The sequence below is a fragment of the Desmodus rotundus genome, chromosome 7 (assembly GCF_022682495.2).
Source record: "Desmodus rotundus isolate HL8 chromosome 7, HLdesRot8A.1, whole genome shotgun sequence".
NCBI classification, from domain to species: Eukaryota; Metazoa; Chordata; class Mammalia; order Chiroptera; family Phyllostomidae; genus Desmodus; species Desmodus rotundus.
This window is the reverse complement of record NC_071393.1, coordinates 118,443,155-118,469,152: the sequence shown is the minus strand read 5'-3', so window position 1 is coordinate 118,469,152 and position 25,998 is coordinate 118,443,155. Positions and strand designations below refer to the sequence as shown.

General features: G+C 38.2%; 1 protein-coding gene across 1 annotated transcript in view; it reads left to right on the top strand.

Annotated features, from left to right (window-relative positions):
• The first annotated feature begins 4,505 nt into the window (after window positions 1–4,505).
• SNW1 (SNW domain containing 1) overlaps window positions 4,506–25,998 on the top strand; it is a 29,722-nt gene continuing 8,229 nt past the window's right edge. Inside the window, exons 1-9 of the mRNA XM_024567753.3 lie at window positions 4,506–4,571; window positions 9,529–9,682; window positions 13,056–13,217; window positions 20,842–20,937; window positions 21,030–21,136; window positions 22,072–22,176; window positions 23,146–23,215; window positions 23,890–23,955; window positions 25,443–25,559. Coding sequence (XP_024423521.1) covers window positions 4,558–4,571; window positions 9,529–9,682; window positions 13,056–13,217; window positions 20,842–20,937; window positions 21,030–21,136; window positions 22,072–22,176; window positions 23,146–23,215; window positions 23,890–23,955; window positions 25,443–25,559 — 891 coding nt within the window. The 5' untranslated portion in view covers window positions 4,506–4,557. The remainder of the gene's footprint in view (window positions 4,572–9,528; window positions 9,683–13,055; window positions 13,218–20,841; window positions 20,938–21,029; window positions 21,137–22,071; window positions 22,177–23,145; window positions 23,216–23,889; window positions 23,956–25,442; window positions 25,560–25,998) is intronic.

Genomic DNA, 25,998 nt, shown 5'->3' with positions numbered 1-25,998 from the left:
ATTTTATTTAATTTATGTATAAAAAAGTTGAAACAATAGTTCATTAAACACCTGTACAGTGCCCTCCCCTTATCTAGGTTCAACAGTTATAAACATTTTGTTTTATTTGCTTTCTGACTGTCTCCCTCCAAGCCCCTCTCTCCCCACCTCACTGTAAACACACACACACACACACAAACACACACACCCCCTCTTTACTGTTGTTGGGTTAAACTATTTGAAAGCATGTTGCATACATTTCATCCGCAAACCCTTTGGCATGGATCTAAGAATAAGGTCATTATTCTTACTTATTCCTACATAACCACGATGTCATTAATCCTCCAAGTAAAATTAGCCAAAATTTCATAATATAGTCTCCTATAAATCCATATTCAAATTTGTCCACATGTCCCAAGAATATCGTATACAGTTCTCACCAGCTGAACCAAAATCCAATAAGCTTTTGTTTCTAATAAGCTTTTTATTCATTGCATTGGGTATGTTTCATCAGTCTCTTTTCATTTATTCTATTAATTTTTTTCTTTATAACACTGACATTTCAAAGAGTCTAGGCCACTTGTCCTGTAGAATGTGTCACATTCTGGATTTTTCTGATTGTTTCCTTGCCCTGTTTATCTTGTTCCTCTAGATCCCGAGTTTCTTGTGAACTGGAAGTTAGGTCTGGCCTCATCACACAATGGAAGCGCCTGGAGCCGGACTGCCCCTCTGTTAGAAACACCGAAGTGCTGACAGCCAGGTCCCCCCATTATAAACGTACGCTTTCCCTTTTGCAGTTACAGAGTGATTTGTAAGTCTAACCTCTGAAACTATACTTCAATAGAAAGCAACACACTTTAAAAAAACTTTTAAGGTTTTTTTTAAAGATTGTGAAAGCAAATGAGAGACTTCTAATAAGGAGGAACAGTGAGGTGGGACAGGGCCACTCTTCACTACAGAATGAATTTAAATAAAGCAGCAATAACTAAAGCATAATGGCATCAGAGCATAAAATACTAGCATTGCAATAAAGACATACATCATATAGGAGAAAAGTGTGAGTTGGTAGTTACCCTGGAAATAAAATTGAGTTCAATTGTCTCCTTTACTACAAAATCAGTTCAAGAAGCTTAATAAATGTTGTTAAGGTCAATTAAATTGAGGCCAAAAAATAATTATTGCTTTTTGACACTTACTCTATGCTGGATATTGTTCTAAGCACTTTACATGATTAATTCATTTAATTGTCCCAACAACTTTATGAGACTAGATTATACACTTTCCTCATTTTGAGGGGTTGGTGAGGCAGCGAGAAAACTGAGAGAGAAGTTAAGTGACTTGCCCAGGATGCACAACTAGTAAATTAGGGAGCTGGGAAAAGAACCCAGGAAAGCTGACTCCAGAATCTGCTACTACTAATAATTACACTTGTAGTTACAGAGCCACAGCTAGTTAGGAATCAACTTAGACCCTGGGTTCCCTGAGGACAAATTCTATCCTCTATCTGGAATACCAAGAGTAGAGTGAGTAGATTGTTCCTTGAAACCTGGAGCAGCATCAGTTCTGGCCTGCACTGGGCTATTTATGAGCTAGCAGCTGCTAATTACCTGCAATAATGAGGAATGAATGCTGCAAGGAAGATCCAGCACCACTGAACACAAAACCCCTCCCCCCACAAATGTGAATAAAGTACTTAGCCTTGGGGTACAATGTCCGTCTTACTTTTGCAATAGATTTGCCTTCTTAATTGTGTTTTGCTAAGATTACTATTGAAGTCAGTTCCTATTCTCTATATACCCCAAGGAGAGCAAGGGACCATTGACTGGTAGAAATGCATCTCATGGACGTGCCTCTGTGAAAAATGAGAGTGAATTTTAAAAGCTCTTCCTTACCTCTTTCTTTCAACCCTACATCCCAGGTCTTAGTCTGTGACTTGCTGATTTCCCATGTTAATTATTTTAACCTTGTCCTCAGTGGCCTTGTTTCTCATCACCATAGAAACCCATTCTGCCTTAAGAATCATCTTTCCTGCCAGTTTCTTGGACCCGGGCTCTCTATTTAAGTCCTCCTTCATCTCCAAATTACCTGCTGAATTAAAACTAAGCTCCTTGATCTTGGCTTCTGGGACCTTCTCTAATTTGCTCCTTTTATTCTCTTTTTAGAAATGATACATTCCTGGAGCAGAGGTTAAAGCAGATCACTGTCAACCAAAATATTAACTGTAATAGCTAATATATTTACATAGTTCATTAGAGTTGAGTTAAACACATTCACCTACGTTACCTCAATTAAGTGGTATAATCACACTATTATACACACATAAAGCAGTTAACATGATAAGCATTTTAAGTTTGATAAAATTGAAGCCAAAGAAGTTGTGTCTTGACCATGATAATACAGCTTATTGGTGAAGCTATAGCTTGAATTTACGTCTTCAGACTGCCAGATCATGGTTGTTACCCTACACACTGTGATCAGCAATCCTGCATTGATGAAAAGAAATAATAATGACTTTTTTTCATTTGGTTTATACCCTGTGGCAGGCAGGATTCTAAGATCTCCCCCAACCTCAGAAGAGATTCTGAGATCTCTTCCCTCGCCCCCCACCCCAACTCTGCACTTGCCCTGCATAATCCCTGGGGCTGCGCAGAAGATGGGACATCAGTCCCCTGTTATGATACAGTAGTCTTCCCTAATCCATGGTTTCACACCCACAACTATGCCATTAAGTACCAAGATTTGCAGACGAAATACATATAAAATCAAAGTTAAGTAGAAGCTGTTTAAACCTATATCTGCGGTTTTAGAAATATTGGTATGTAAGTATGATGCATTTTCTCAAAAAATAATGTGTGTGATTTTTTTTAGCTCTGTCCACTGAAAAGCCTTCCAAACAATAATCAACCCAGTCCCACAAGCACTTGCAGCATCCAGATTTTTTTTTTTCCTCTAAATATCACTTTCTTGCCTAAAGGAAGATTCCTTAGAGAAATGACTGATTCCAGGTCTGGGGCAGGAAAAGTACTAGATGAACTGGAATATCTTGTCACACCAGAAATGGAGTCATACTGAGTGTGTGTGGAGGGGGGTGCTTCTTCTGCTGCTCAAACTGGTGTGTTTGGTTTGGGAAAATTCAAAGACTGATACACTTAAAAGTGTACGCACATTCCTGTATGCATGCTATACTGCAATTGAAAGTTTGCATTTACTTTTTATCATGTAAAATTTCAAACATATACAAAAGTAGAACACTACCACAAACATCCATGTCCCCATTACCCAGCTTTGAAAGTGATCAGAACTCAGGGTTATTCTCATTTCATCTATACTGTACTCACTTGTCTCTTTCCAATATTTTGAAGCAGATGCCGTTTATATTGTCAGCTCATCAAAGATTATGTCTAATCCATAATCTATGTAAAACTCAATCTATGTAAAACACATACCATCAACCAATGGTTGTTGGTGTCAATTCAACACCAGGAGGCATCCCTAACTTGAGGGCGCAGAGAAGGAAACTATTCAGTGCAAAGCAGCTCAATTGTGATACAGCACAGCTATGGGGCACCCACTAAGTAGCTCTGCTCTGTTCCTTGAAGGCCCGCTTTGCACTTCTTAGAGCCAGAGGGGAGCTGGCTGATATGGACAGAAGTCCCCACAGTGTCCCTAATTGGTCTCTCCTCCTATATATGAGGACTCCAAATCTTCACAGTTTGATTGGTCTAAAAGGCACTGTCCTGATTGGTCAGAATAGAGCCACTCCAGTGGGTCAGAGCTGTACAGCTGATTGGATTCCGGAAGGTCTTCTCTTGGTTGGAACAGGATTCCAGAACCTCCTTTATAAGGGCTGGCTCAGTCAGCAGAAAGAGAGCAGGCCAGGCTTCTCCCTGAAGTACAGTTTTCTAAGAGACTCCTGTGTAGAAACGTCTGCAAGGCTGTTTGTTTGTTTGTTTAATTTGAGCACAGGTGTTTTGTTTTATTTTGAATTTGAGCCTAGTTAGCCACCAGAAGCCCTTTTTAGCTGGTGTCTTTTCTCAGGTTCATGGTTCTAAAGGTAACTTAGTAAGGATCACACAATACCTCCCCAGGAGGTAATGTTTGGGGGTTGGGGTCTGCTGGTAAGGGATAGCATTTAAAGAAAAAATTTGTGTGTGAACGTTTTCAGTGTCCAAGAACTCTCCCTTCGCCAGTCTCACGATTTTCTATTGTTTTAAAACTCTTCACCCTTTTATTCAATGTAGCTGTCTCAGGAAGTCTCTTATATCTGGGACCCCTAAAAGTGAAATGAGACTGAGTTGGGAATAGAATAAAGCAACTTAAAAGGCCTCTCCGCTTGGTTAACGCCCTGTCATTTTACAGCGGACGAGTCGTGCATTTGCTATTCTTAACGGAATCGATTACCCCACCTTGTTCTGGTTAGATGGAAGCGAATTGTGGTATTAGTCAAACAACTACAAATCCCAGCAGGCCGTATGGCTAGGGCGCCTGCGCACTGCGCGTTCCTTCCTTTTTTCTAACTAGTCCAGGAAAGACCCGCCTCTCGGTGCTGTCGCTCGCGCTGAAAGCAAGCGGAAGAAGATGGCGCTCACCAGGTGGGTTGTTAATTCGGGTCCTCGATACGGAAGGGTCTGGAAGTACCCACTTTTTTCATTTCTCTGTCCACACTCTCTGGGCGACGACCAGGCCCGTGCCACAGAACAATGTGGGCCGAGACCACCGCTAGGCCCTCCCGCCGGCCGTCGGGGCGACTAGGCCTCGCCGAAGCTGGGGTCTTCACTGAGGGGCTTCCCGGGTTGAGTTTGCCCCCTCACTAGGGCCGAAAGCAGCGGCGTGGTGAATAGTTCTGTGGCTTCAGCTGCAGGGGAGTCGTACTTGCTCGTCGCTTAAGCTTCTTGTGAGGGTGTGCAGAGCGCTCCCTCGGGTCCGCGGCTCGGTGGGTGCGATGGGATTGTGGAGGGAAGTCGCTTATTGGGGCGGAGTGAGGCGGGCGGGAGGCGACCCTGGGCTTAACGGCAGTTTGTCAGTTTCAATCTCTCTCTGGTGTCTGTTCCGAAACAAGGGTTCCGGGGTTGGGACCAGGGGTAGGTCAGGAATGGCACTGAACTGAGATTTTAAATTAGCCACAGTAGTGGCCGCTGTCTACTAATTCGCGCCGCTGCTCCGCACTTTAACTTTGGACCTTAGAATTTCTTTCGTAGACAGGACCGCTTCAGATTTTTGTTGTTCCTGGTTGCCTTGGTAACCGCGTGTAAAGTGGTCCTTGCCTTTATGAAAAAAGATGCTTTAGTGGGAGATTCCGAGGACTTACGTAACTCCTACTCGTCCGCGACCTTGCTGCCCCATCTAAGTAGGAAAACTTTCCGTGCGAACCCAATAGGGAGAGTTGAGTCTCAAAGAGGTGTTGTGAAGAAAGGAATCATTTTAGGGCATCCGCCTGCGCTCCCAAAACACACTTCATTCTCACACACGCATGTTTCCTAGCTGATGACAGTTATGAATCCCAAAAATGTTTGGATCAGAAAATTCGTTTGGGAATTAATTTTTGGCGACTTGCTCTATCCTAGGGCTTGTATGTATACAAGAAGGAAATCTGAAGGAAGTCTTCAGCTGTAGAAAAGATGGTGAGCCGGGCATACAGATAGGAAACAAAGAACCCAGAATGTTTGTGTAGTATTAACCTTGAGTGCAGAAAGAATTAGATGGAATGAGCTGGACCGGAGAGTTTCCTTTAGTAAATGTTGTGGGCATCAAACATTTGATGGAGTTCCCTCTAGGTGGGAAGTACTGTGACAGAGACCAGTGGAGTTACGAGGAAAGGTTTTGCGGAAAAGGTGAAATTGGAGGACGCACAGGAAAAGTACCAGAGATGATGTGGACGTTGTGTGCTCAAAACTGCAGTGGCAGACTGCGGGCTTTATATAGCGTGACTTGGGGACTGCATAGCTTCTGATTTTGCGGAGTGAGTTCTAGCTGATTTGGTTTTTAGAGATGGTCTCAAGTTTCCAGGTGAAGTGTTATTTTCAAGATCTACCAGGGATTAATAGTAGGGACCTAACATACCGATGTGTTACCGTCTTGTCACCACCAATGATTGTTACTAAAGATTTAAAGTCATACTGGTTTAATTGTCTAAATTCAAGTGCACGAGGGGGGACCCCCCCAAAACGGAATTTACTTATAAAAATTGTGTATTCTTACGTGTTTAAATTTCAAAGTACTTCAAAGTACTTTCCACTTGATGCAATACATCTATTAAGATGGTTTTCCCACTGCTCGCAACAGTTTTTGAACTTGTTGATTTTGATTTTGTGCTTCTGCTGTTTCTTGTTTCACCTCTTCCACATTGGCCTTTGAGGACTTTTTTCATTCTAGTCTTTCTGGGAGATAGGGTAAATATGGAGGGTGAGGCACGGGGGGCTCATGCCGTTTTGGGGTCAAAAACTGCTGAACACTCAGTGAAGTGTGGGCAGGTGCACTCGTAAATCACCCGTCCTGAAATGGACAAATGCATTGAAAGAGTCTTCAAAAATATTCACTGAAGCTGAACACAGCCTCTCACAATACCACCAGCTGGTGCACTGATAGAGATGGGTTCCTAGAACACTCACCTAGTGGGGGAAGACTGCACTACAAGGGGTCTGCCCTCCAAAAGGTAATTCCAGTTTGGGGGGTACCCCCTCATAATTAAAGTTATGTATTCAACAATATCACTTGCGTTTAATATGTTTTTTTAGTGAAGGGGAAGAAGTACATTAAGAGGTCTCAACAGTGTCACTGTCGACATTTGGACTGGATAATTCATTCCTTAATGGAGCTGTCCTGTGCACATAGTGAGATGTTTAGCAGCATCTTTGGCCTCTGCCCACTAGATGCCAGTGACACCCCTACCTCCTTTCCACCCCAGCCCCCAAATCCTGACAAATGTCTCCAGACACTGTCAAGTATCTCTGTTTTAGATGTTTTGCCCCCAGCGTCCCACTGTATGTTACCTCTCCTCCCCGTTCCCCTTTCCCCACCAGGAATGGGCTTGTCCGTGAGAATGTCATCCTTTATAGGGAACAACAAGAGGCCCTCTGAAAGGCTACAGTGGGTTCTGACCTTAATCCAGGCCCGTTTACCTGTTTCCTGGATTTTCCAAACTCTACTTTGGCAGGCTGCCTGCTTTTTGATCATTTTAATGACTAGTTCTCCCTATAGAAGGTAAAAAAAAGAAAAATGAAACATAGTAAAATTGTGGCTTCTAGGTAATTGTCTTTTATCCATCCTATGTATTGGGTATATATGGTTTACTGAAAATAGCTATGATTTTTTATTCTTTGGACTCCATTTATTCATTCATTCCATTTACTGAAAGTCTGCCATGTGCCAGGCACTGTTGCAAGTGAAGGTTTTACAGTATTGAATCAAGACTACTCCTTGCTTCACAGAACTTACATTCTAGGAGAGACTATATGTGAGTAAATAAATTAATAAAGCAATTAAGTAGTAAGTATTAAGAATAAAATAAAGATGTGAGATGGAGTTTTGGACAAAGTGGTCATAAAACAGCTCTAGGGAGGTGTAATGGAGCAGAGACATGAATGCCAAGAAGCAAGCACTCAATAAAGATCTGGGGAAGAGTTTTCTATAACAGCACTATAATGTTCTTAGTAAGTAAACAAACGGTTTTATGGCAGAGGGAGTAATAGCAAAAGTAAAGATCCTAAGATGGCCTTAGGAAAGCCAAGAAGGCTATGGTGACGTAAGATGGTGAGCATGAAGGGTAAGGGTGAACTTACTTCTCCTGCAGACATTTCAGTAGCCCCGCTGTGAACTAGACAATACCAGAAGAGTTAGGGGTGAAAGAAGCAGAAGGCTGGATTCCTGCCCTCAAGTTGCTTACAGTCTAGCGGGACGGGGGGTAAAATAAATGAAGAAAGTATTGCAGTACAGTAAGATGGTGTTACAGTAGTGGTACAAGGAGGATCTTGTGGAAGTAGGGATGTGGGCAACTAACTCAAACGGGGAATCAGAACAGCTCCAAATAACCAAATATTTATGGAACAGGGATGAATGGATTTTCTCACTTAAAGTTTATAACAACCCTATGATGTAGGTAGTCTTTCAGTCCGCCAAAACAGGTTCAGAGAGGTGAGTAGCTTATCCAAGTTAGTAACTGGCATAGGGAGGCTTTGAACTCTGAGCTCTTAGCCATCGCATTACCTGACATCCTCCCTCCCCACTGGATTAGATCCCATGCAATACCTGACTATTCAGTAAGGGACCTGACCTCTTTTTACCTGCAGGGGTGTCCAACCTTTTGACGTCTGTGTGCCACACTGGAAGAAGCAGTGTTTTCTTGGGGCACACATTAGATAATTGTAACACATAATCACAAAAAAAATCTCATAACGTTTTAAGTAAATTTACGATTATGTATTGGGCTGCATTCACAGTCATCCTGGGCTGTATGTGGCCCGTGGGCCACAGGTTGGACACCCCTGCGATTGTCAAATTGAAAAATAGCAACAGCCAACACAACAGTAGCCATCCAGGGTGAATGGGTCAAAATTATACCTTTTTTAGTCAGATCAACAAAAAATATCATCTTTTTTGATGTGCCACAAAATTTTAATAACTAGTTTATGTGTGCCATTAGATGAAAAAGGTTGAAAAATCACTGGTTTAGTAGAAAGGCTGTTTTGGATAAAAGAATGACAAATTACATCTTTAGGCTTTAAATCTGACCTCTTAAGTTTTATTTACTTAGTTTTTTTAAATTATTTGTTTATTTTTAGACAGAATGGATGGAAGGGAAAAAGAGAGGGAGAGAAACATCAATGTGAGAGAGAAACATCAGTTGGTTGCCTCTTGCACACACACCCCAGCCAGGACAAGCCCACAGCCTAGTCATGTGCCCCAACCAGAATCGAACGGGCAATCTTTCATTTCACAGAAATGATGCCCATCCAACTGAGCCACACCATCCTGGACTGATCTCTTAAGTATTAAATTGCATTCTAAACGAGATACCCTTGCGAAAGCTCACTTAAACATGCAATTTGTGTTTCTTTCTCTTATCCACCTCTTTGTTAGATTCAGTTCTAACCTTTGTTGTTTTTTATCGGCACTAAAATAGTTAAAAGTAAGATGCACAAGAGTAAAATAGTCAAAAATAAGGAGTGTGAGCAGAGACACGAAGAAAATCTTATGCTGCTAGACAGTTGGCCTCTGGGTAATTGGGAATGTTTACTTGCTTGTTACCTGAAAAGAGAAGTGGAAGCATGAAAACTCAGTAGTTTGTCTAGTATGTGAAATATCTGTTAATTTTTGTTTTGGGGCACCATTTGCCTGCATTCTAGTCAAGTGTTTTTACTGTGTGTCTCTGAGTACTTCTTTCTTTCCAGGCATAACAAAATGACTAATGAATTCTGCCTTGGATCATCGAAAACTGCGCTTTTGCTCACAGGAAAGAGTCTTACAGGAAAACAGTCTCTGGTGGCCAAATTGCAATAATCAAATTAATTGTAAGAGTTTTTAAAATCTGACTTTTATTATCTTTGCTTATAGCTTTTTACCTGCACCTACTCAGCTGTCTCAGGACCAGCTTGAGGCTGAAGAAAAGGCCAGATCCCAGAGATCACGACAGACGGCACTGGTGTCCTCCCGCAGGGAGCCTCCCCCATACGGGTACCGGAAGGGCTGGATACCTCGGTTATTAGAGGTACGTATGGGCCTTCAGTTTGGGTTTATTAAATTATGCTGAAATATTTTATAGTACCTTTGCAAAGTAAATTTAAACCCTAGAATCTCCACATTTGAGTGTCAGTATGATAGAAATTCTGGTTGTGACCTCTCAAGACATATATTTACTTCTCAGAAGATTAATCTTTTTCTTCGTACTTATTATCATCACTGCTTTGTGATCACTGGAGAATTGTATTAGTTTATATCTCTTCTTATGCCAAACTATTAAATGTGTACAAAAGAAACTAGTATACCTTTCATAAATTTAGGGATTATAGCATATGGAAAGTAATGAGGAAGTAAGAGGAAAAAAAATGAAAGAATGATTTCACGTTTGGGTACCTTTCACTCCCTCCTCCTTCCTACATGTGCAATACCATATAACCCTACTCTTTAGGTCTCTACAGCCTTCCTCCAAGGAAAACTCCAGCAGTGTTCCTTTTTCTGATGTCTTTCCCATTGGGTATAGTGGAAAGAGCACTGACAAGGAGTTTAAAAAATAGAACTGGTTTTGCATCATACGGCGTTACAATTTGTGTGACCCCAGGCCAATACTAACCTTTATTCATCTGTTTTCTTGTCTTCATTTTGAGAATGTTGATATATGCCTAATATACATATTAGATAAATTTTTAAGAGGTATAAGAGATAGAATTTGATGGTTGATTTGGAGGCATGAGGGGGTAGGAAAGAATCTAGAATGATCTTTTTATATGTTTAGCTTGTTAGAAAATAACGAAGTTCTTTGGCAGCACCCATGCTCCTGAGTACTCAGGATCCTGTACGTCAGTTCAATGCATGTTCCTTTCCCTAATTCCAAGGCAGACCTTCCCATACTTGCCCCCTTTTTCTATCTAGGGGAAAAAAGCAAACATTTGATATTTAATTCATTTTGCCTCCCCAAGATGTCTTCTGTATCATCAAGCCTTTTTCTTCTCCCAAAATTCATTCTGACTCCTGCAGGTTTTCCTCCTCCATGTCCCAAGGAATAACTGCCCTGTTAAAAATCTTTAATTGTCTATACCATTCATTTTTGTACCCAGTTATTTTCATTTTATCACTTTGTTGTATTCTGTCATATGGTTATTATTTTCACACATGTCAAGTTCATGCCCATAGCTTTTTTTCACATGTCTCCAAGTGTAATCATAGTGAATGAACTAGTTGCTTAGCACCCTGCGAGAAACCACCTATATTCTCAGCGTGTCCCATGTTTGTCATTCCCCCTGCCTACCAGAACTCCTTATAAGTCTATAAGAGGAACACCCAACTAGATCATGTCTTCTAAAATGTTCTGTGGGGTTTTTTTTTCCCCTCAGCTAACCTCTGGTCCTTAGTAATATTAGAGTGTGAAGGCCCGTCTTAAATGATTTCTGTTGTTGCTTTTGTTTTTGCTGATAGTGTAATTTGTGAGAAGCAGAGCAAAATAAAAGATCACCAAGGAGGCTAGTATGGGGTAAAAAGGTAGTGATTGACATATCTAATAAAGGACTTGAGTGTCTCTTTTTGAGGGATTATAGATACTCATTTGACCTCAAAGGTTGCAGGTGGCAAGCATTATTTTACATACAACAGAAATCTCATCCTTGCTTCCATTTCAGCATTATGATATTCAAGAACTATTAGCTTTTTAAAATCTTAACTTGACTATCAAAGGTTCCATACATCCTGGTGGAACAGAACAGTTTATTTGAAAATCATACCAAAATGGCCAGTTAATGTTGAAATACCATGAATGCTTCTCGAGGGGAGTGAGTGTTCTGCAGAAGAAGGCATTTTGTTCTAGGTTTCAGAGTAAAAGCTTTGATTTTCTGGCAAGCTTAATGACCATATAACGCCACATCTGCAGTTCTGAAGTGCTTATTATAGTTGAAGGACCCTAGCAAATCTGAGCATGTGAGAGATTGATGGCCTGGGAACAGGTAGCACCTTTCTTGGAACTGCTTTAACTATTCTGCCTAATTTGTAAGAAAATGTCTCCGTCAGCTTTATTGTTAGCTTTTAAAAATGCCAAACCTTTTTTTTTTTTTTTTTTTTTAGCAATTATGCAATTATGCATATTTTACCTAGGGAATCTCATATCCATGATGTACTGAAATATTTCTTGAAGGGTGAGATCTTATAAAAGTGGTTATTTTCATAAATTATTTTCATCAAACTCTCTAAATGATTCATTTTAATATGTTTTTCTTATCATTTCTTAGTAGTGATATACCTTTTTTTTTTTGAGCTAAAAGAAAAGTGTTTCAATGCAATAGGAAATACAGAGGTGGTTTTGGAGTCAAAAGAGCTGGTTCAAGTCCTGCATATACTAGCCATGAAACCTCGGGGAAATCCCTTAGCTTTTCTAAATTTGAATTTTTCCCATATGAAGCTAGGAGGTTTTGAAGAATTACAAGAATTAAATGAAATAATATAAGTATAAATGGTATTTTGTAAATTACAGTAAGGTACTAAGCAAATATTAACAAAATTACATTAACTTTCATGTTCATTTGATGTTAACATAGCTTTTTTGTGTATTAAACTTCATTGACAGACTTTAGTTGTTCTACTTTAGAAGTCTTAGTTTTTGTAAATAATTGTATATATATAATCACCATTAGAAATGTGATATGCTTATTTCTGGTTTTTCCTATTCTATTTGTTTGCTTCTCATGGAATACTGAATACTAACATCATGTTATTAAAGCCGATTCCAAGAAAAAAAGTATATTTCTGCCATAACTGAAGCTTGACCTGTTCCTCACTAAGAAAATTATTTATGCTAAAACTAAAAATCTTTCCCTTCTCTTAAACATTTTGCTTAATTTTCTCTGCCACATATATAAAAGCCAGATTCCTTGACATGGTCTAAAAGCCTTTCCATAATTTGGTGTTTGTCTGTCCATGCAGTTTGTCTGTCTTATCACCTATGTGTCTGGCCTTCTGTCCTCAGTAAGCTACAGCCCCACTGGACTCTCGTTTCCTAGAACATGCTAAGCTCATTCTTGGAGCAAGGCCTTCACACTCGCTGTTTGATCTGCCTAGAAGATGCTTCCCTCAGGTCTTCCCATGACTGACTGCTCATCAGTCAAGCTTTAGTTCCCTTTCTTCTTCACAAAGACAGTCCCAGCCACAGTATCAAAGGTAGCCCTTCTTCCAGTCCTGGATACTTTCAAGGCATTTATCACATAGCCAAAGATTATGCTTTTTATATCTTTGCCCAGTAGAATATACACTCCCCAAGATCAGAAAACTGTATCTCTAGCTTCTTGCATAGTAAAAGCTTTGTCATTATTTGGTGAATGAATGAGTATAACTTGAATCTCAGATTACTACTATATTTTTTATTTCTTTTCAATACATAGGATTTTGGAGATGGAGGTGCTTTTCCAGAGATCCATGTGGCCCAGTATCCACTGGATATGGGACGGAAGAAAAAAATGTCGAATGCACTGGCCATTCAGGTGGATGCTGAAGGAAAAATTAAATACGATGCAATTGCTCGACAAGGACAGTCGAAAGACAAGGTGATCCTCAATTATTTTTTCCCCATGTTAATTATTTTGTGAAGAATTTTTTTAACTGTGTTGAAATAATAAATCTCTGTCCATTTAGCTCATGTTAAAGGTAGCAGTGAAATTTACTTAGGCTAACTGAAGATAGGACTTCATAACAACATGAACATGACATTATGACTTCATGACGGCAATGACTTTTTCCTTTGAAGTTTTCCAAATTGATGATAGCTTATATATACACTTAGGTTTTTCCTTATTTTACATTTTAAAACAGTTATTTCATAGTACTAACCTTTTTTAAATGCTAGCAAATTTTTAAAAATATGAATCCATATCTAATTTTGCCTAAAGTATCTTCTCTCATATACTTACAAAGTACTTACATAGATACTTAATTATTTTATAGTTCATTTGGCTATAATAATTACACAGACTTCTTTTTTCCTTAAGTTTAAAACTGGTACTTGGTATCCAGATTTAGGATGGCCCTGCTTATAAAGTAATCCAAAGACCAAAAATAAAATGTACTTAAAATAATCTCATCACCGAGCGGCTACACTTAAGCAAGAAACTGTTTTTAAGAAGACCTAGTTTTGTTTTGTTTTTCTCATAAATAAATGCTCCAAATAGAGGTAAAAGATTTCTCTAGAGTTGAAGATGTTGGGGAAAATACTTAAGAGCCTTCAGTACCTGGCTTGATCTCTTTCCTGGTTTCATTTTACCCTCTAAAAGAGCACGATGATAACCCATCCTTTGTTCCTAGTCCTGACTGATGAGTTTCTTGGAAAACAGTTATGCGGTCAGGCAATTTATATCTCAGGTTTCAACTGGGCTCCCTTGGTGTTTCTCCCACTTTTAGCTCCTGCTTCTGTATGTCCCCTCCCAGCTTAATAAGGTGACTCCCCATCTATTTCCATGTCCATACCATGAGAAAATTGTCAGCTTTCTTTATCCTGCTCTTGTCTTTTAGTCTTGACTTTTCCTTTCATCTCTGTAAGAAAATCTCTTCTCCTACCTAAACCTAATCTTTCCACATGTATTTTAGTGTTTGTTTGGATCTCATCCCTTCCCCTTCCCTTTATAATACCACCTTTTCTTTATTCTTCTTAAGGTTGTGCCTTTCACTTCTCTTCTGCTGGCCCCTTCCTGTTAGCATTTGACTATGCTTGCTTTTCTCATCTTTTGAAAGAAAAGTTTTTCTCTGACTACCTCAAGGCTCCCCTACCTACTGCCAGATTTCCACCTAATTCTCTTCACTTTCCTTCAAGCTTCTGGCAGGAGTTGTTTTCTGCTCTCGTTGCTTCTTCCCTGGGATATGGCTTCACCTTAACCAGTCTGCTGAGATAGATCTCTGGTGAAGGTCTTCTAAGACTTTTCTCTCTCACAATGCATTCTCTTTGACTAAGGTAATTCATTCCCTTGGTTAAAATGTCACTCGTGTACTGATGACTGTCAATCTGTGTCTGCCCGGTTTTCTCTCCTGGGCTCTAGGCCCTGGTAACAGCAGATCTGTCTAGATTTCCCCAAGTACGATCTCAAATCCAGAACTAAAGGCATAATTTTTCACTTAATCTACCTTTCTTATTCTTTAACTCAGTGATACCTTCCTAACTGACTATACTAAAAGCCAGGGAGTCCTTTTTTTCCTTTTATTTTATTTATTTAAAAAAATACAATAATAATATATTCTTATGGTAAAAGATACCAATACTCCAAAAGTATATACAGTCCTGCCTACTTCTCCCACTTCCCAGAGGTAGCCACTGTTCCTACAGTGATACATAGCCTTCCAGACCTTTCTTATGGATTTAGGTAGGTATGTATATGTATTCCCACTTTACACACACACAAAAACATACACACCTTTTTTTACATGAATAAGGTTTTAATACCCATAACTTTCATAGACTTGCTTTCTTTTACTTAATAGGTTTTGAAGATCTGTGTTGGTATCTATAGGTCCACTTCATTTTTTTAAAAATCTATGTACAATTCAATGGTGCACTTGTCCCCTAATGTTTTTTAAGCATTGGTGGTTTCCATTTTTTTAGTTTTGTAAACAGTATTTTATTCAAGACACGTATACAAACATCTTTTTGCACATGAATATTTTTGTATAAAATAAATTGGACTTATTGGGTCAAAGAATACTCAGATTTCAAGTGTGACACATATGCCAGTATATTCTCTAAAAAGCCTTTGCTTACGCCCTGGCTCGTGTGGCTCAGTGGATTGAGCACCTGCCTGCAAACCAAAAGGTCTCAGGTTTGATTCCCAGTCAGGGCATGTGCCTGGGTTGCCAGCTGGGTCCCTGGTTGGGGGCGTGGAAGAGGCAACTGATCGATGTATCTCTCACACATTTACTTGTTTCCCTGTCCCTCCCTTCCCCTCTCTCTAAAAGTAAATAAATAAAATCTTTTTAATAAAAAGCCTTTGCTTAGCAATCATTCCATTTTTGTGTGTTTCCCTCAGACCTTCCATCTGTGTAGTCACCATGATCTATCTTATTTTCTTAACACTTCTCAAGCGTATTCCCTTCTCTGCCACTTAGTTCAGTCCCTATCATTTTTTGCTTGCATTACTGCAGCAGAATCCAAACCCATCTTCCTGTCATTTGTCTTTGCCTACCTGAAAAAACAAATACATCTGTGTTTCTCTGTTTATCTTTCTTTCCTTGAAATCTTGCACACTTGAAATCTTTCCATGGCCTTTAGGATAAAGAGCCAGCCAAGCTCCTTATGGCATACTTGACCCCTTGTTTACCTTTCTACCCTGTACCCTAGCCTCAACTCTTATGATTAGAAAACTGAAATCCAAAAATAAAAAGTCCAGTTTTAGCCATTCTATGTATTTTCAATGCAAAATAACCACCGTTGTAGGCAGTTGTTAAAGAAGAAAGAACTTCCAGGCATTCCCTATATATATACCACGAGGAACTACTTGCAGTTCTAGTATAGTGCATTCTCTCTTACCTTGGAAACTCCCCTAATCCCCTCTTAAAGGCCCATGCTGAGAAAAGACCTCCCCCTATTCTTTGTCTAACTAAACTCCTATTGCTTTCAAATTGCAGCTAGCTCTTCACTATTCCAGGATACCCACCCTGATCTTCCCTGGCTAGATTAGGAATCTTCCTCCCTATTCCCTGTATTTACTCTATCATAGCAGTTATCACCTTTTGTTGTAATTATTCATTAACTAGTGATCTGTCATTGGCTGTAAACTCTTAGAGGTCAGAGATTATATTTTCCTTTTAAGAACCTAACCTAGAGCCTGACACCTTTGACACACAGGCATTCCCCAGTGTTTGTAGCAGGAATGATAGCAGTTTTCATTGAATGATAGAAAACCACTTCTGAAGCCAGTAAGGAAGCGTAGTCCACTCCTGCAACAGGAAAAACAGATCCCTACATATGCAGGACAGACACTGGAAGTTTACCCTGTGTGATGGAGGCCTTCACTCCAGCTGCCTTTGTTTTGGTGCATCTCTCCATCTTTGGAATAGTCACTATTTATCGATATGCGTGCCTCTCCTCTCTCATCTGTTAGGAAAAAGCATTTTAGGACAATAATTTTGCATTGGCGGGTCATGTAATTTTGAGTGAAATACAGTTTTAGTCCATTTTGCATTATATTCCAAGATTGGCAACCATGAATTTTATCTGATTTCCAGAGAATATCTGGAAATTTTTTTTCTTTCTCTAACAACCATGTATATTGGTGATTATTTTGTATTAAAAGTAGAGTAGAAATGTTAAAACTGAACTGTTTTAGATTTCAGTCTCTAAAGAGTTGTTCCTTTATCAGGGAAAGCCTTACATGTTTGCCGTAACGCAGGTACCAGAAATGAACCACAACTAGTAGTTTATAGACGTGTCATTCTCAGGTTCATAATAATCCTAACCCTAATGAGGGAATCTGTGCATGTATAGGGACAGGGAAGGAAAGCTCCACCTTTTAATTTTGCTGTGAACCCAAAACTGCTTTAAAAACATACAAAGTCTTAAAACCAATGACTGCAAAAGAGCACAATGACGATTCTTTTAAAAAATGAATAGAGTGTTCAGTGAGCGTAAGAAGAAAGATACCGAATAGAGGGACTCCCTGGACTGTTCTAACAGTGTTTTTGGTGGATGTATCTCCTTGCTGGACTTTATGCCCTAGAGCGTACGTTTAAATTCTTTATACAGATTTAATCAATATGTACTTTAATTTTTTTTAATTGGATAAATTAACACATGGAGTTTTTAATGCATTTAATAATTTGACATTAACTGAGTACCCACTATGCATCAGCATTTGGAGGGCAGGACATTTCTTGATTGTTTGGGACTGTCTTGAGCATTGTATAACATTTAACATATCTTTTAAATGCCATCCCCATTGGCTTAATCAGACACACCTCTCATATTTACAAAGGCCTGGCAAGGGGAGTGGAAAGTGGCAGTAATACTCTATTTTAAAATCACTGGTTTTCCTAATTTAGAAGAAGAAAAAATTGGCCACTAAATATACAAAATGAGTTTTTAAAAATCTTATTCAGGAAACTGATATGCCTAGTTCTTTACATACGATAAAAATAGTTTGTTGGATTATCGAATTTGCAGTATAGTACAAGTATTTCTGATTTATATCAGAGGGATCAGTATTCTTCAGAAACCAGAGAGTTCAGAACAAGAATGGAAAATGCTAACACTAGGTATAAGAGTTGAAGAACAAGGCAGGATTCCAAGGGATAATATTCTAGGACAAGTCTAAGGCCACCCATCTATTGTACATGTGAAGTAAATACTGTGTGCAAGACTTAATGGTAATACAAAATTGGGAGGGAAAACATTTCTTGAAGTAAATCTTGGTAGAACTACCAAGATATTTTTCAATTGTGACTTGAATGATAAGTCTTAAAATAAAAAGCCTTGGTGTTCACATTTTTCCTTCCAAAATAGTTGCATAGGAAATGTTCCATGATACTACCTAAAAGATGCATTCAACCTCTCCTGCCTCCCCAAATCCAACAATTTTAACCCCAAGATGATTTTGTATGCTATTATTTATTACCTTGTTCGTGTGATTTCACAAACTAGCTTAACCTAAAGATAGTGTTCTTTCTCACTCTGAAGTGATTCATATGTTTATCGTCTCGTCCTTTAGCCAGTCTAGTTCTTTGCCAGCTTTCATTAATTTAAAAAAAATCTGTTCCACAGATGAGTTACTGGTTTATCTTTTCACAAAGCTCATTTGCACTCCTGATACCTTCAGGAATTTTTTGTATTTTTCAGATACCCATCCCTAGCCCCTTTGCCTCCTGGGATATACTGAATTTCTTCAGCACATTCGGTTTTCTGGCAGTAAAAATTGGGGGTTTATGTTAATTACCATGGAGGAATCTTGCTCTTAAGATGTCCGTCACTTAGCTTTGTGAGCTGCTAGAATCTTACTGACGCTCATTTAAAGGGTTATTAACTTTGGAATACCCAAATAAGAAGCAGCAAATGGCTCTTGTATGCTAAATTAGTATTGAAACTTTATGTTGAGCATATATGACTACAAGGGAGCCGTTTACTTAGAATCTCTTCCTGTAATGACTGCTCTGTAAAAGTAATTAACCCTTCATAGTCTGGTTTATTTCCTAGAGAACCGCTGTATAACTTTAAATTTTGTCATGTAGATTTTTTTCATCCTGATGAAAAATGAGACTTCTGAGGTCAGTTACTGGCGGCTTGATCTTCATGCACCGAGCCTCCCTCTTCTCAACCAGAGTGAGCTTTAGGGTCGCTTCTAAAGTGTGCACTCAGAGGCTAGTGGCTCTAGTAGCTCACATATAGTACATGTTTCTGGTGAATCATCTCTGCCTCTTACCTGATCCTTTGTCTAATTCCTGAGAAAAACAAGCTAGAGATTTTAGTCTCTCACCATGAGAGATGTTTTTTGGGGGAAATTAACAGCTTATAGAATATTCTACAGGGCCTAAAATATACTCATCTTCAGGATGGGATAGAGCAGCTCTAAAATTCATAAATTCCTCTTTTGTACAAAAAAGTATTGACTGAATGCCTCCTGTGGACCAGACATTGTTACAGGCACTGGAGATGCTTTGTGAATAAGCCATTCCTCCTCTGTAATGTAGACATAATCATTGTGCCTGTCTCATAGTGTTGATAGGAAAGTTAACTTAGTTAATATGTATAAAGCAAAAGAACAGAGGCACAAAATGAGTGCTTAATAAACACCAGCGTTTAGTATTGTTATTACTTTAATAGGGGACACAGATAAACAGTAAAATAGGTAGATAATTTTGTACTGAGAGCAGTGCTTTGAAGACAGTGAACAGAGTGCTGTGACACTGAATGATTAGCTGCATTAGTGACGGTAGCCCGGGCCTGCCTACACCCGTGTGTGCATGACCTTTGAACTGAGACTCCGAGATTGAGAACTCACTTGAAGAACTGGGAACAACACTTTTATAAAGGCTCAGAATCAGGGAACAGCATGTTGTGTTCAAAAAACAGGAGCCCATGTGACTGAAGCGTAATGAATGAGGGAATGAGAGGTATAGGGGGAGGTTAAAGCTGTAGGCAAAACCAGAACAGGTTGTATATGGGTCATAAAGTGTTTTTTGCTGTGGTTTAGAGTAAGAAATTAAGAATAGCATGCATTTCCTTTAGCAATTTTAAGGCATGTTGTGATAGAATGCAATTATTGATATAAGACTTTGGCTTACAGTAGTAAATGGGGGTTTTTTGCAGAAAAATTTTAAAGATCTCAAGTACCCAGAAATTTGGTCTTCTTATATATTCATAAGTTGTCCTTCCCATGTGTATCACAGAATCCCTGAATCAAGCAGCAAAATGTAGAAGGCTATTTGTTGGATTTCCAGTACCTCTTTTTTATTTTTCTATAAAATCTGTCATTAAATTTTTATGAAAGTGTTTGTATAGACGGACATGAAAGTAAGATTTTATATTTTGTCAGGGGCCTGCCGCATCAGTGTCAGCCTGATGGAAACCATGTTGAGTCTAGAAGAAATCACATAGCCATCCCGAATTTGGATAATGAGTATGAAACAAGCTGTGTATATAGAATGTATTTTGAGGAGTTTTTTTCATATCAAAAACCTCATGTTATAGGATTTTTAACAATGACACATGCTCCTTTTCTTACTATGAATCAATTTAATGCCAGAAAGAAACAGACATTATAAGTAGGGTGAGTCAATGAAATTTTCCAAGCCCAGTGAATTTGGAAGTATTTGGTAACCTGACTTAAATTCTGATGAGCTTGTAATCCAAAATAATGGTGCTATAGGCAGTTTATATCATCATTAATTTCAAGTCCTAGTGAGTTTCAAATATAGGGATCACTAATGCATAAGATTTTGTTGGCACAATTTATTTGGATCTTAAATAATTTAAATGCATGAGGTCAAAGAAAATTATTAACTTATGTAGCCAAGGCAGCAATTTGTGTATTATTTTACATTTCTTTGGTTTTAAAATCTAGAAGACAAAATATTTGTCCTAAATTTATACATTTGCTGAGAGGACATGTTGACTCCCGAAATGACTTAATGGGTTTTGGGTTTTTTTTTTTTTCATTTTCTGCTTTTCTTAAGTCTGCTTGTGTTTGAACATTTCAGGTCATTTATAGTAAATACACTGACCTGGTACCCAAGGAAGTCATGAATGCAGATGACCCGGACCTGCAAAGGCCTGATGAAGAAGCTATTAAAGAGGTAACTGGGAATTGCTATGCAGAACTATTTTAGGTGACTTTTTACATCTTTATTAAATTCCAAACCACTCAATGTGGTGTTTCGTGTTTCAGATAACAGAAAAGACAAGGGTCGCCTTAGAAAAATCTGTATCACAGAAGGTGGCTGCGGCCATGCCAGTTCGGGCAGCTGATAAACTGGCTCCTGCTCAGTATATCAGGTATGAATCGTGTCTGGAAGTCTTAGTTTCATGTCAGACTTGGTTGGACTTGAGGATCCTGGTATTCTTTCACTGTCCTATTTAGTCACAATTGTAAATGCAGGTTTTAAATAATGACTTGAAGCCTGTTGCCGCTGTGCAGACAATTGAAAGAGAAAAGAATTTAAGGTACCACTTTGAAGATACTAGTTATGTATTTTCAAAATATTTTGTTTTTAGAAAAATAACAGTTACTTAGAGTATATGATCCAAACCACAATTGCTATTTATGGTTTTCCACTTATATAGTAGATATTATATATTTACTTAATATTTATAGGATATAAATATTAATATATTGGTAATGTTATATAATGCAATGCTATTATATAATAATATAATACATGGTGTTGATAATACTGTGTTAATATCATTTATATAATCATAAACATCCTTATAATTTTTTCAGATTTTGAGGGGTTTCACTCAATTAAATCTTTATGTGGAGAGATGATTCACAAATAGATGTTAAGGGAAAATTAAGCGTTGGTAGGGCTGCTGCCATTATTCTTTCTCTGCTTACAACCTATAGTTAGCAAAAGCTCCAAACTGTAAGTTGCCTGCTGAGAATATTATGGATCATTTTTTCCTCAAATGCAGACTTAAAAAATAGGTACTATTTTCTGGACCTCTTATTTGTGAAATTGAACACTGTGCCATCCATGGTGGAAAATGGACAGAGATGGATTACTGGCACTAATTGGAGTTTAGTTTACATTTTGCTTGTGACTCATAATTGCTGTTAGTTCTCTTACCTCCATTGCTGTCTGCTCTGCAATTTTCTGATAATACTTTGTGAAAGAATTGACCATGCAGCTTAGCTTATGATCATAATAGAAAAATACCTATGGAAAGCTTGATCTAGCTATACCTTTAGTTTCATCTGTATTCTTCAGATACACACCATCTCAGCAAGGAGTGGCTTTTAACTCTGGAGCAAAACAGAGGGTTATTCGGATGGTGGAAATGCAGAAAGATCCAATGGAGCCTCCAAGGTTCAAGTAAGTAGGTGGCTTCATGGGAACAAACCACTATTCTTAAAAAAGATGTCAAAGGAGAAAAATGTACATAATCAGATAAACGGATAAACAAATTGTAGGACTTCTATACATGGAATACTATTGAGCAATAAAAAGGAATAAATTTTAATACACACAATAACATGAATGCATCTCAAAATAATTATGCTGAGTTAAAGGCCAGACAAAAAGAATTACATACTGTATGATTCAATTCTTATAAAACCCTAGAAAATGCAAACTAATTTGTAGTGACAGGAAATAGATCAGTGGTTGCCTGGGGAGATGGAGGGGAGGACAAAGGTGATGAGAACAAGACGGCGTGCAGACCTCTGACCAGTATGGCTCATTTGGCTGGGCATCGTTCCGCAAAGCAAAAGGTCACTGGTTCAATTCCTGGTCAGGGCATGTGCCTTTGTTGCGGTTCAGTCCCCAGTTAGGGCATGTACCAGGAGGCAACTGATCAATCGATGTTTCTCTTCCTCCCTTCCCCTCTCTAAAAATAAATAAAAATCTTTTTTTAAAAAAAGGGCACACAAACTTTTGGAGATGTTGGGTGTGTTCACTCTTTTGACTGATGATGGTTTCCCAGGTAAATACTTGTGTTGAAACTGAATCAAGTTGCACACTTTAAATATGGATGTATAGTTAGTTGCATGTCAGTTGTATTTTAATAAAGCTGTTTTCTAAATGGGAAAAAGTATATTATTCTATGAAGTGATAACAAAATTGTGGAGATAAGCTGGGTAGTGATGATGACAAGGTTGACCATGTTTTAGTAATTGTTGAAGCTGAGTGATTGATGTATTGTAAGATGGACATTCATTAAACACTCTGTTTTCATATGTGTTTGAAGCTTTACATGATAAAATAATGAGGAGGGGAGACTCCAGACTTAACTAACTAAAAGGGAAAAAAGTATCACACTCTGTGCTTTCATTTGTACATCAGGATTAATAAGAAAATTCCCCGGGGACCACCTTCTCCTCCTGCACCTGTCATGCATTCTCCTAGCCGAAAGGTAATCTTTGCCATTTGTAAAATCTTATTTTGTATTCATGACTATTAATTCTATAAATAACTTTTCCATAGAATAAAGTCTATATGGCTATACAAGTACATTTTACCACATTTATGCGTTTTCTTTTTTAATTTGTTTTCCAAGATCAAATAGGAACCCACTCAAAAATGTATAGTTCCAGAGTGCTTGTGATCTATGTAAAATGTTACTTATTAGTTTTATTATTGACCTAACCCCTGCTTTTAATGGAATTAACAAGGTCTGCTGACATGAGAATGTTGTTATAGTTATAGGATGTGAGTACCTGGGATCATTAGGTCTCTAATTGATCATCTGAGTGGCTTTTCTTAGTATGTTTTATTACCCAACAGAACAAGTACTCATCTGAAAGAAGTCATATCACTTTAAATATGGAAAAATACTAACCAGCATTTATAACTTTCAAACATAACTTCGATTATTTTCCATTTTTTATATTAAAGTTATTACTAGACTCCACATAAAAAGGAACATAGTATATAGTGCTACCAAATAAATGGAATGAGCCTTTGACTAAATTAGCTTTGGACTAAATTCATCCATATATCTGCCTTTGAAGAAAAAGAGTACACCTGGGTTTTTAGCTAGACTATAAATCTAAAAGTGTCTCCTCTTCTGCTCTTTTCCCAACTCAGATGACTGTGAAGGAACAACAAGAGTGGAAGATTCCTCCTTGTATTTCAAACTGGAAAAATGCAAAGGTAATTAAGTTGTTATAAAATCAGTCTTTTAGTATTAGAACCTACTGGAAAACACCCAAGAAGGAGCTTCAGCCTAGGTAACTTCAGGTGAAACCTCAGTGTCTCACTTAGCTAAATGTTTTCATATAGGAACACGCAACTTAGGTGATTTTTCTTCCTTTTTTAAAAATAGAAAAAAGTAATAGAAATGTAATAGAAATATTAGTATGCCAGGGACATGAATACCATAGATTCTTAGTCATCAGAGAAGCACATAGAGAAGGAATAGGTAGAATAAAATAGCACATCGATGAAAGATAGTACTTTATGGAAAACTCAAATTTATGTCTAAAATTATTTTTGAAAAAATTGAATCAATTTAAATGATTATATGACAAATACAGTGAATACTTAGATATATTTAGTGCTTTAATTTTTTACAACTATTTGTTTATAGCATTATAAGCATAAGTTATTTAAATCCTATATATCTATTGTACTAGCTGCCAAAGCTTCCAAAGTCTATAAAATGATGTGAAATAATCTTCCTAATCATTATTTCCTTATTTCATGATTCTGTTTTGGATGGGTGAAGACCACTTTAAACCATGGATTACATGTACTCATAAATTATTCCCTAGAGGAAGTTATATACTCATCCTAAAACAAAAGAGTTGTCGAGTGGGTTAATTGGGGGGATTAATATGTAGGAACTATTTGGTATTTTGAGCTGATTTTATAACACTTCCTTATATCGGAAATAAACACCTGGTACTAGAGGTCAACATTTGGGAATCTAGTTAGAAATCTGAAAAAACACAGCTGAGTCTGGAAGTTACATGGATGCTTAAGCATATTCCTTGAATTGTTGAAATAGGATGCAAAATTTCAGAACACAGAATCTCAGTTGTCTAGCAAACTTTATCTTTTTTTCCATTTACTAAAACTTACAAGGTTCCAAGAATCTGACAAAACATTTAAACAGTACTGCAGATTATATTACCTATAGATACTATTATGTTAGTGATTTGTTCCACCTTTGTGTGACTGTTACATTTACTTGAGGGACAAATATTTAGCTATTTGATAGTGATTTACTTTTATTTCAATTCACAATTATTTGCATGAGAAGCTATTTTCCCAGAACATGAGCTCTGAAATCATACTAAGTTTAAATCCTAGCTCATCCACCTATTTAACTGTATGTCATTAGGGACATTACCCAACCTCTCAATTTTAGTATCTTTATCTGTGAAATTAAAACAATAATGTCACCAGTCTTAATAGAGAGTTATTGTGAAGGTTAAATGAGACCATAACGTGTGAAGTGCTAAACAATCCTCCACACAAAGCACTCAGTATTAGCTGCTGCTGTTGCGTACTTGTGAAGAAAATGTAAGGAAAAGAACTCCAACTAAGTGGTTGTCAGAACGGACATATTTAAGTGTAGTTTTAAGGACATTGTTGTTCCTCTGCGACTGACATTGTCTGTCTGCTTCACACACTAGGGTTATACAATTCCATTAGACAAACGTCTGGCTGCTGATGGAAGGGGACTGCAGACCGTGCACATCAACGAAAATTTTGCCAAACTGGCTGAAGCCCTCTACATTGCTGATCGGAAGGTTGGTCTGTTATAATTTAATTGTTTAATGCTCCTGAGAATTTGTAAATACGTTCTTGGGTACCTTAAGATTCTGTTATTTAGCTACTGTACTGAGTACCTAGAGAAACTCAGCTGTGGTATGAGTGCCAGAGATGGCAGGTGCTAGCTGCAGCTCTGTACCTGGTCTCGGCCTTTATACACTCGGATACACCCCCACTGCTGGCAGCCCAGCTTCCTCACCACATCTCAGAATACTAGATTGCCTGGTAAAGACTGATAGCATTTTGCAAAGATTGCCAGCTACTGTTACTAGGTTTCATAATTTTCCTCTATTTTAGATGTAGATGTCCCCCAGAAGGTCAGTAGCAGGGAGGGGACAAATAAACATTTTGACAAGTTGAATGGTACAGACAGTGGCATTCGTAGTATTGGCTGTCAATTAATATTAAGGATTAATT